Here is a 12,190-nt window from a genome sequence, read left to right on the forward strand (position 1 = left end):
TAATTTGGTTATATCCCTTGATCATTTATTTATTGGAGGATTTTTTTGGTCTTTTATATGTCTGCTAAATACTTATATACTTTACATACCACTTTTTAGTACAAGTGTAAACTAGTCATTTTAGTTCCTATGACTATATAAAGTAAGCACTGGACAAACCACCCAACACAAAGACTCAATCCATGATGCCAGCAGAGGTTCTAGGACATGTCACAAGGATCAGACCCCAGGAGGGGGTGAGGAGGAAATTGGGTGGGGCTTGAAAAAGAAATGGGTGGGGAGGGTGAAGCCATCTTTTGGGAAGCATAGAAGTATTGTCTGGCAACTTCCTTTTTAAACTAATTCTCTTTAACTGGATGCTGAGTTCTGTTTTGTTTTTTTTTTACACTGCAAGCAGAAAATTTTAGTGCCATTTAAACCCCACATTCTGATTACAGTTCCATTATTCACACATAATCCAATTTTGGGAAGGAGGAATAGTTTACCGCAAAGTCAATTTTTCCTATTGGCAATGGCCCCTATCACACCCCCATAGCTCCATTCTGAGGATGTGGGGGTGGTCACTTTTTCCATTTTCTGCCTTGGACTGGCTGCCAAACATGTTACTGATTGACTCAGGTCAAATAGCAGATTCTCATAATAGGAGGTGATTGCTCTGGGGGGCAGCTCAATCCATCATGGCCATCACAATCAGGCTATGCATCTCCCTGGTCCTGCTCTCTGGTCTGGGGACCTCTCACTTTTTGATAAACCCTCTCAAGAATATCATGGTGAGTCTAAAACTTCTGCTTTCTGAGATCTGTCCATGCCTAGGGCTTTGATAACAAACAAGAGAACTTGCTGGTGCTGGTAGAGTTTTGGTTAGGCAGCCAGGCAGGCCTATGAGGAATCCCTAAGGTAATTTCCTCCATGCTCCCCAACCTGGGAATGAATCCTACACTTCCCCTTGGTCCAGTTATGAAGGGCATCTCTCAGTCAGATTCAGTCAGCAGGGTCAAGTGAACTAGAAAGCATCAGATTTGGATTTGAGTCTTTACCCCAGTACTGACCTCCCTCCTGAGCAAGACAATTTCTTTTCTCTAACCCTTGGTTTCCCCATAAGTAAAATGGGAATAATAACCCTTAGTCTACCATCCTCATAAAGAGGAGTTCTTTGAAATGAAAGAGAAATCTTAAAACAAGGCATCCCATAAACCTAAAAGATCAAGGGGTGCTAAGAAGACTAGGTTGGGGAACCCTCTAGGTTTGACAAGGACACAATGGTTGTCACCAGAGAGGACTCTCTTTCTAGATGTTGTCTTGTAGAGGAAAAACGTCTGAAGAGCAATAGAATGGTAGAGGTATTGGTGGGAATAGAAATAGAAGTGAGAAAATCAGAAAAAGAGAGTAGCCTTGGGGATCTGCTCTCAAATGCCACAGCTATATTTAAGGTGGGACCAAAAGACTAGGGCAAGAAATTTAGAGACTACTAATAGCCCTGCCCTAGTTATAGCCTTGGTATCTGAAGGCAGAAACCCAAGCCAGTTTCATTTCCATTTTCTACTCCCTTTGATGTCCCAACCCTCTACACTTGTTTCCATATATCCAGGAACTGAATCCTCCCTTGCTCATCCCCATTCTTAATGGCAACTTCAGTATGCCTCCTCTCTCTTGAATTCTGGATATGAAGAAGGTCCAGAGAGTATGGTCATACTGGGCTTCTTTACACTCAGTTTCTCCCCTCTCTAGTCCTTCATCTCCCTTTCTCTTAATCCCCACCCAGAGGTTTGTGATTTTGTTCTAGGAGCTTTGTCTTCCTTGAATGGTCATACCCCCCAACCCCACTTCAGCAGTCACCAGTTTTTCAATGCTAATAGCAGAGAGACTTTAAGGTGTCCCAGGGCATCCTTCCTCCCCCTGCATGAAGCTGAACCCAAGATGAGCCTCCCCATCCTACCTAAAGCACAAAAATGGCTATTTACAACTTTATGAGAGGTCTTGGGTCTTGGATAAGGAAAATGCTTGCTTCTTAGGTCACTCTATCTCCCCCTCCTCCCCTCTTCCCCAGACGTTCAACTCTATGATGGGTCAGAGGAAAGTCACCTTGGAAAATTCCACCCTTTGGTCTCTCCTTGACCAAATTTTGTTTATTTATGTTTTCACAGAAGCGGGGCCTCCCAGATTCGGTAAGTGCTTTCATCATTTTCAGGACATGTTACTCAATCACCAAAGGTACAGTATACAGAACACCACATTAGGGCAATACATGTGAAACATGGGGATCTTTCAGATGACAATAGCCAAACATTGCACAGTAGGACTGTACATAGGATTCTAGAATGGATCACATGTCCTACACAAGCATAGCAGAACCCTGCCATAGACAATATCACACAATTTATTCCTGACTCCACAATTCTACAAAACAAAGGGCTTGGATTAGTTCGTCTCTAAGACCTCCTTCAGATTTAAATTCTATTAGTCTATTGCTGATCTCCAGCATTCATCCATTCGTTCATTCCTTGTAAGAGGCAGTTAGGTGGCACAGTAGATAGAGTACCAGACCTGGAATCAGGAGGACCTGAGTTCACATCTGACCTCAGATACTTAACAACCATCTAGCTGTGTGACCTTGGGCAAGTCATTTAACCCCATTGCCTTGCAAAATACTAAACAAAAAAGTTCTCACTCATTTGTTCTTCTGATAAGTGTCATGAGGATAAAAAGTATATAGTAAGGCAAAATTCCTGAGCTCAGAGAACTCCTAGTCTAGTTGCAACAATAAACCTCACTTTGGAAGGGTTAGCTCAAGATACAAGGTAAGATATGGGATAAAAAGATTTATATTTGTGAAATAATATTGTATGTTATAATATTATGAAATAATAAAGCATCATCATCATTGAACACCAATTCATAATTTATTATATATTATAAGTATATGTAGCACACATAATATATATTATCACATGTAGCATACATAATATATAACAATGATAATATATCAAATATGCAACATATAATAAAATATTATCACATACACTTATAAATTATAATATGAAATATTAAAGCAGCAGCACCTTCATCAATCATGATCATCCTTATTATTATCTAAATATCAGAGGAGGGATATTACCTATACTTGCTGGGGCATTCTGGGAAGACTTCCTAAGAGAAAGGGAATTGGGCCCTGAAAGTTGAGGCTCTTATAGCGATTTGGGAAGGGAGTATTACTTTTAGAGGGCCCCTAAGTTCTCAGCTGAACTTCATCTCTTTGGCCTGGGCCTGTAGGAGGGAAGTCTGGGGTGAAACCATGAAAGGGTCTAAAAAGAGTATGGACAAACTGCCAGTTATCAGACCCACACTGCATTAGAGAGAAACAGGGGCTTGGTGACAACCTTTGGAGGCTGACATCTTGAAAGATAGCATTGTGTCCTTCTCCGTTATTCTCTAGCATCCCTAAAGAAGCTTCAATTCAAGTTTGTCCAAAGGAGCAAAATCTTTAATACCTTCCTGTTTTGCTTTCCAAGGGAAGTTCAGATTTTTTTAGTTTGGCCTTCAGGGCCCTCTACAGCCTAGGACTACCTTTTAGCCATATCTCATCGAATTCTCTCTCCCCTTTTATACACTCTAAGTTTCAATCAAACTAGACTGCAATCTGCCTTCCAAATATCCCCTGAGGTCTCCTGTCCCCCTGCCATCATGAGCTCATATTGTTCCTTATTCCTGGAATTCCAACCTCCCCCTTCTTTACCTATTGAATTATTGCTCACACTTTAAAACCCAGTTCAAATGGCATTTCCTCTAGGAAGGCTTCCTTGATTCTCTGGCCAGTAAGGCTCACCAAGGTACTGTTTACACTTCTCTGGTACTCTTATGTATTATTATTAGTTTTATCTGTGTTGGTATCTTGCCCTACTAACTGTAAGCTCCATGAGGGCATGGTAGCTTCCCCATTACCTAAGGCAGAGATCTGCCCCCAATAAGGGTTTAATCAGGATTTGTTAAGTTCTATTGAATCCCAGCTCCTGAAAGGGCAAATGAATGAGAAAGCATTTTTTAAGATCTTCCTATGTGATATGATGGCTCAGTCCTGCTAGTCGTCCTTCATCTCTCCCTTGGCAGGCTGTGAATGATATTGAAATATACAGCACCAAGATCAACTGCAAAGTGACCTCCCGCTTTGCCCACAATGTGGTCACAACAAGGGCTGTCAACCGAGCTGACACTGCCAAGGAGGTTTTCTTCGATGTGGAGTTGCCCAAGACAGCTTTCATCACCAACTTCACCATGTAGGTTTCTGTTGATTGCTACTCTCTGTTGGAGAAATTTTGTCGATATTCTCTCTGATTGATCAGACTAAGCCCACCTGGCTTGGCCCTGAACTTCTCAGTGTTACTGGAGCTTTGGACAACCACATTACTTTATACCATTTCCTAAGGGTTTTTAAAACTGTCTTCCCTGTTTGCTTGCACATCAAGTTAAAGGGTCATTATTCAACACATCTTATAATCCCAGTCCAGAAGCCTCCAGAAGTAAGAGAGAACCTTTAATTCAAGATCATGGCTTCTTCTTGGATTAAGAGACCAAACCCCATGTTTCCACTGCAGATTGGGGGTTCCCTGGGATGGGATGTGTCAGCTTCTTTCCCCTGTATCTCCTCACTCTCCACTCCCATCCCCAATCTATAGTAGTAAGCTCAGTAGATACCCAATGCATGTTGCAAACACACAGAGAAGTGGTTTCAATAAAGAAGAATAAAAGCTAAAATTGGAGTTCCTGGGGAAATGGAATCTTTTGAACAGAAGCCTTGGGGACTTCCAGACTTGGGGGAGGAGATGGATAATGATCCAAAAAAGATATAGGGGTAGTCAGGTAGATGAGAGGAGAACCAAGAGAGAGGTGTGTCATGGAAGTGCAGGGAGGAAAGGATATGAAGAATCAGGGCATGGTCAATAATGTTGAAAGCTGTCAAGTGGTCAAGGAAAATGAGGACTGAGCAGGGCCATTTAATTGAGAAATTGATTGGATGGAAAGTGTGTATGTGGAGGTGAAAGAAGTCTGTATAAGAAACACTTTCTGAAAGCAGTGAAGGGGGTGGGAAAGATAAGATGATAGCAGTCTAAGAAAGATTTTTAAGGGTTTTTTGCTTTTGTTATTTAGGATAAATACTGTGTTTAGAGGCTGAGTGGAAGGATCCTGGAGAGAGAGGAAGGGTTAGAGAGGGAATGAAAATGACAGAGAGGTGACTGATGATTGATGGAGCAAGCTCCTAGAGGAGACAGCAGGTAGAGGATCTTGGGACCAATGAGTGGTGGAGTGAGCTTCTGGAAAGAGGCAGAATCCCTCTCATTCATTGAGCCTGGAAGGAAGGAGAGAAGAATGGATAAGGACACTGAATGCAACAGAATGATTCTCCTTGAACTTCTATTGATTTGTGGGACTGTTGTTGTATTTGGAGATTGGCACACTTGTCCAGGTGAGGATTCCACTTTATTGCTAGTTCTGATGGTTAAGGCTTCTGGGCACTTGACTTTACCCTTTTTTAGATTCTTCTTACTTTGGAAAAATCACTATGCATCACCAAGGTGGGAAGTTAGGAAATGATAGAAATTCTATCAGTTGTGACACTGGGCAAGCCATTTAACTGACTGCCTCAAAAAAAAAATTCTATTGGCTATTTGGATAACACAAAACTATTCTGAACACTCATATCAATCATCTCATTGATCCCTGCTAATTTCTTGGAAGGCATGACAGGACATGGAAATACTCTTTTGGTTCAATACAACTAAATGATGGCTCAGGGTTAATTTGGGATGGAGGGAGGGGATGAAGTCAGTCAAGTTAAAAAACGTAAAGTACAGTTGACAACTGACTGTTGAGCACTTTTATGAACTGGCAAAAGAAGTGAAAATGTGTTGATTACTTCCAAATATGTTGCCTCCATTGTAACAAAAAAATGATATCCTCTTCTAAGAAGAAGAAGTGATAGTAGGAAGCATCAGGATCTTGAAACCCTGGACACTGAAAGACAAGAGGGCCTTGACTATTGCACATCTTCTTTCCAATAAGGACAATTGATGGGGTCACCTATCCTGGAAACGTGAAGGAAAAAGAAGTCGCCAAAAAGCAGTACGAGAAAGCTGTGTCTCAGGGCAAGACAGCTGGTCTGGTCAAGTAAGTGGAGGCTGGGCAGGGAGGGGAAGCTTGAGGCTCTTTGAAGTCTGCTGTGGTGAGAACTGAGCAGCATTGGATTGGACTCCCTCCAGAAGCTCTACCGTAGGCTAGCTCTCAGTTGATGCAGTGGATAGACAGATATACTTATCCAAGGACACACAGCTAGGATGTGTCTGAGGCTGTATTTGAACTTAGGTTTTCTTGACTTCAGTCCCTGTGCTTTTATCTACTCCATCTGAATTTCCACCATTTTTTGTTTTATTTTAAAACTATGTATATAGTAGCAGTTGAAGTATTTGTAATTCTGGTTCTGCTGATTTCACTATGTATTACTGCTTTAAGATATTTCCAAATTTCTTTCATATTTATCTTTTGCTGGTATTACCCTGTTATAGTTAATCATATTCAGTTTTGGTGGCTATGAACTTTCATTGGTTTTGGCATCTCACTTCACCCCCATTAGAACAGCTCACAACCCAATCACACTTGCTCCTCCTAATTCTTCTTGTCTCTATCCTCACATAAATCCCCCAACACACAGGGAGACTACCTCTAGGTCTCTTTCTATTACTTGAATGCAGAGTACACATCTGATTCATTGGCTATCTCTCACTTTCCCTATGTGACTCAGCCACTATCTTTTTAAAAAATTTTATTTATTTAAGGCAATGGGGTTAAGTGACTTGCCCAAGGTCACATACAACTACCATCTTTTATGGATATCTAATATTCCTATCTCTCTGAGGACATATCTCTTTTCTTCTGTAATTTGTTACTACTACTACTATATTGCTCACTTCTACTCTGCTCTTTTCCACAATTAGTTTCTTCATTGTCCTATAGGTGATATGAAATTTTTATAATCTGTAGTTTGTGGAATTCCATGAATTATAGTATCCACCAAATAATAATGTTTAAAAAATAAACTTTTGTTTTGGGAAGAAGCTTGGGATCTTTAAAAATATTTTGCAGATTCCCAAAAGCAATCCATGCTGTTTTCCTCTTCTATTCAATTCTGAACTCAATTCATTACTCATATGTAGTGTAAATCCATATACTAATAGACCAACTTAACTAGATGTTTTTCCAGTGGTATATGGACCAAGAATGGACCCAAGCATTCTTCATCCACTTGGTTTTTCCTTTGAGGATGGTTAGGTCAAATTTTTTTGAATGATTATGGAAGGGCTGTGAAACATTCTGGGACTTGATACAATCAAGACAATGCCATTTACAAACAGGAGCACACAGGGGCAGCTAGGTGGCACAATGATAGAGCACCAGCCCCAGAGTCAGGAGTACCTGAGTTCAAATCCGACCCCAAACGCTTAATAATTATCTAGCTGTGTGGCCTCGGGCAAGCCACTTAACCCCATTGCCTTGCAAAAACTAAAAAAGAAAAAAAATAGGAGCACATGAAGGACTTCAGCACCTCTCTTTTATTTGGTCTGCCACACTCTGATTGGTGGACATATAAGTTATTTGCAGAATTTTGCTATTACAGATGGGACAGATACCCATTTTTATTATATAAATACTTTATTTGTTTTCCAATAATATACAATAGTAGTTTCTTACCCATATATTTATGTAGGTAGTTCATTATGTAGGCAATTCATTCACCCCATTTTTGACATTTTGACAATCTAGCTAGCAAAAATTAGGACCCATTTTGTAGTTTTTAATGTATTTGCTATATTGCTGTCCAAAATATTTGTGTAGGTCTACAATTCCATCAGCAATGTACTTTTTCTCTTCCTCTCCACCATGAAGTCAATCGTTTTTGTTATTTTTGTCATTCTAGAGGGTAGTATTTCTTTTCATATGACTATTAGAAGTTTGTGTTTCTTTCTTAAATGTCAAAAGCTCATGTCCTTTGACTATCACCATTGAACAGAATATATTTTTAATTTTATAGATATTTATTAGTTCCGTCAGAATCTAACATATTTCCTGAAAATATTTTTACTAATGTGTTTTTCCTTTTAAAGATTTTTTTTATTGTGTAAAATCTGATCTTTGAATAATCCTACTCCTCTTATTTCCTAGGATTTCTTCTACTTAACACAAACATTCCATCACCCCATAGCTTAAAAAATTTTATTTTAGTTTTTAAAATGATTTTAAACATTTGTTGCCAATCCTATTAGCTTGTTGTGGTATACACATCAGATATAGGTTTTGTTTTTGTTTTGCTGTATAGCTATGTAATTTTCTTAGATTTTTTTATTGAAAAAATTGATTCTACTGATGAATTCAGAATGAAAATTTATTTTTTTTCAGTTTTTATCCCTCTGACATATGGCTAATGAAGAAATTTATTTTGTATGATTCCATATTTGTGATGGATTTTGTTTTTCATGCTTTTTCAATGGTGGGAAAGTGGAAGAGGAGATAGAATCTGGAACTTCAAATAAAAATGAAAGAATAATAATCACCAGAGGAAATTGATTTCATTCCCCAGTGCCTTGAAGTCTATCAAAATACTAGTCTTTTACATACATTGGATTATATTTCTTGGTTCTCTCTTCTGTTCCATTGATTTATTTCTCTATTATTTTTTCTGCACCTGATAGATTTTCTAATTATTGCTTCATCGCCCATTTTGAGATGGAACAGGGCATGCTTGGCTCTTCCACTTCTGTGGCTCTAGCTTTCCTGGGTCTGGGCTTCCCTGGGGTTTCCTGAGTCTCAGAGCACCTCAGCCTTTGAGAGTCTGCAATTCTGGGGCTTTAAGGCAGAAACTTCCCCAGGGAAATACGAAACGATAATTCTGAGACCTTCTGGAGATCCTGGATTAGAGAATTCTGAAGCCTTATAGCCAGAAGGGTCTTCAAAAACTATCTAGTTCATTTTTTCCAAACAAGAATTCCCTCTAAAAATTTTTCCCAACAGAGGTTCATTTAACCTCATAGGATCAGAATTCATATTTCAAATAAATTTTAGAGACAATCTAGTCTTTTTTCATTTCACAAATGAAGAAACTGAAATCAGGGAAAATAAATGATATACCCAGAGCTGCAAATGAATTAGAACTAAATCCAGAATTTGAACCAAGGTGATTGAATTCCAAATTCATCACTCTTCTCATTTGAAAACTTCCAGGGCTAGGCAGCTCACCAGCTTCCATGGCAGTCCATCCCATTCCATCACTGGACAGCTCTAATCATTAGGTAGCTCTTCCTTACTTTGAACTAAAAATTTGCCTCTCTCTTATTTTTTTACTCATTTTGTCTACTTCTTGACTCTTTGGGCCCAGACAGGTCCCACCTCCACCACATAGTCCTTTAGGGACCAGGTAGTAGTGGTCATGCCCTTAGGGACATGCTTTTCTTCAGGTTAAACAATGACAATTCCTGCCAACTGGGGCAAGGGGCAAGAGAGATATGTGTGCCCTTCAAGGTTGGCAGCACCAGCAAGCTTTGTCCCTTTCTCTTGTCTTTACCTAGAGCCTCAGGTAGAAAGCTAGAGAAATTCACCGTCTCCGTGAATGTGGCTGCTGGCAGCAAAGTCACCTTTGAGCTGACCTATGAGGAACTGTTAAAGCGTAACAAAGGAAAATATGAGATGTACATCAAAGTTCAGCCCAAGCAGCTGGTCAATCATTTTGAGGCAAGTGTTTCAATTGGAGATAAAAGCAAGGGTAAGATGGGATGGACCTGCTGCCAGACACTATGGATAACAAGGGATAGGGGCATTTCTCTTGGTGTCCATTGGGGATGGGACTTGGGCAGCCCCAGAAAGGTGCTTTCAAAGTCAAAGACAGAGAAGCCAAAGTCCTAATCAAGAGCCAAGGGAACCAGATGAGCATCTGAAGTAAAGCTTCCAGACTGAGATCTTGAACATAGAGATCAGGAGAAAAGGAGAGGCAGGTAGGAAGCTGAGAGAAGAACCAAAGACCTCACAAGAAGGTGAACTTAATATAATACCAGCTCCACTATCTGAGTTTCAAATGTTTGGCTCCAAAAATTCTGCATTCTCTCCCCCCGCCTCTGAACCTCCTTTTTTTTAAAAAAAAATTTTCAAGGCAATTGGGTTAAGTGGCTTGCCCAAGGCCACACAGCTAGGTAATTATTAAGTGAGGCCGGATTTGAACTCAGGTACTCCTGATTCCAGGGCCAGTGCTCTATTCACTGTGCCACCTAGCTGCCCATGAACCTCCCTTTTAATCTGATCTAGGCTCACAGATAAAAACCTGGACATCCCACTTATTCACTGAGTCCTAATAATGGAAAATTTATTGGAAGTGAGACCTGAGGATCATTCTTGCTTAATGGATAGGATCAGAGATGTTTGGTTGGGGCAATCAGGGTAAAAATGACATGTCTAGAGTCACACAACTGGTAAGTGTTAATTGTCTGAGGCTAGATTTGAACTCAGTTCCTCCTGATCCCAGGGCTAGTATTCTATCAACTGCACCATATGGATGTCCCCCAACCCTTCCTCTACTGTTACCCTAAGTAAAACCTTCTTGCTCTATTACTCAACAGTCTCATCAGAAAAGAACCAAAGCTCATTCATTCTAATTTGTGAGTGCTGCCTGGGTATATTCACATGCTAACAAGGATCAATGCATCATAGGTACCTTACTGATCATTTAATTCCAAATTCTTTTACAGGTGAGGAACCGAGGCCTAGGGAAGTCAAAGACTTACCCAGGGTCACACAGCTAGGAAGAGGCAGAGCTAGAATATGAACCCCAAATTCTAAAATTCAGAAATCATTTTACATATGTGTGAATGTGTATACACACACACACACACACACACACACACGTATATGTAGATAACTGAAATCAGTCTAACAGCTTTGCATGCATTACCTCATTTGTTATACTTTGGGATTTAGTGATTATAAACCTAAATTGCAGATGAGAAAATTGAGACTGAGAGATATGAACTATTCAGTAATCATACAGCTAATAAGTATCAAAAGTGGGATTTGAACCCAGGTTTCTTGTGTCCAAGTCAAGGGCCCTTTTCATTATCTCGTGCTGTTTTTGACTTCAAGGTAAAAGCATAAAATTCTAATTGCTGAATTTCAGACAATAGTCGATCTTTAGAGTAAATCTTCTGGAGTCTCTCTCTTATTCCTGAAACCACACTCATTTGGCCTCATTTTCTTTTCTTCCCTTTTCCTCAACTTTCCTGGTGTTATAGATTGTGGCAGACATCTATGAGCCTCAAGGGATCAAAGAGCTGGATGCTGAGGTTTCTTTTATCACCAATGACCTGATGAATGTCCTCACGAAGTCCTTCTCAGGAAAAAAGGTACTGTAGTCCACTGAATACCTGAAGAGTGCATGATCTACCCATCTATCACAGGCTCCATGTTACCATGAGAATGCAGGGAATTTTGGCTTGGGGGCTGGGGACTCAGAAACTTTATTCACAGCATAAATTATAACCATGCAAAGGAAAAGGAGACTAAATAAGGAAATGGTCCCAAATAACCTGCCCAAAGTCACACAAATGATGGATGAAAGAAATGGGACCAAAACTCATCTCCTTACAACTTGTCCAGGGCTTTTTCTTTTCTATTAGAACTTAATGCTTCTCATTAATTAACTCAGAATTTGGGATGCTAGAATCTCAGAGCTAGAAAGTAGCTCAGAGGGAATTGATCTCAATCCTTTCCTAATGTAGCAAATAGCCATTCCTTGCTCTCCTTCTCCCAAGGTAATTATTTCTGGACAGCTCTCAATATAAGGAATTAGGAAATTCCCTATATAGAACCAATATAAGTCCCTGGAACATGTTCCCAGTCATCCTCATCATGCATTCTGAACATTGAATCATTGGCACTTGGTATCAGAACTGATGCCTTTCCAACCTTAGATATCACCTGACAAATCTGTCTTCCCTCTTCTTCAGGGCCATGTGTCCTTCAAGCCAACTTTTGATCAGCAACGCTCCTGTCCAACTTGCTCCACTTCTCTCTTGAATGGGGACTTCATAATAACATATGATGTGAATAGAGAACAACCTGGTAATGTGCAGGTAAATCCTGTGATTCAAATAAGTTGTTAAAG

At 39.9% G+C, this 12,190-nt stretch overlaps 1 protein-coding gene across 1 annotated transcript in view; it reads left to right on the forward strand.

The window, feature by feature from the left end:
* Nucleotides 1-645: 645 nt before the first annotated feature.
* Nucleotides 646-12,190, forward strand: part of LOC141496082 (inter-alpha-trypsin inhibitor heavy chain H3-like) — a 32,684-nt gene continuing 21,139 nt past the window's right edge. Inside the window, exons 1-7 of the mRNA XM_074198208.1 lie at nucleotides 646-770; nucleotides 2,145-2,165; nucleotides 4,105-4,271; nucleotides 6,055-6,159; nucleotides 9,609-9,771; nucleotides 11,319-11,429; nucleotides 12,033-12,158. Coding sequence (XP_074054309.1) covers nucleotides 678-770; nucleotides 2,145-2,165; nucleotides 4,105-4,271; nucleotides 6,055-6,159; nucleotides 9,609-9,771; nucleotides 11,319-11,429; nucleotides 12,033-12,158 — 786 coding nt within the window. The 5' untranslated portion in view covers nucleotides 646-677. The remainder of the gene's footprint in view (nucleotides 771-2,144; nucleotides 2,166-4,104; nucleotides 4,272-6,054; nucleotides 6,160-9,608; nucleotides 9,772-11,318; nucleotides 11,430-12,032; nucleotides 12,159-12,190) is intronic.

This window comes from Macrotis lagotis, chromosome 8 (assembly GCF_037893015.1).
Source record: "Macrotis lagotis isolate mMagLag1 chromosome 8, bilby.v1.9.chrom.fasta, whole genome shotgun sequence".
In the NCBI taxonomy this organism is placed as follows: domain Eukaryota; kingdom Metazoa; phylum Chordata; class Mammalia; order Peramelemorphia; family Peramelidae; genus Macrotis; species Macrotis lagotis.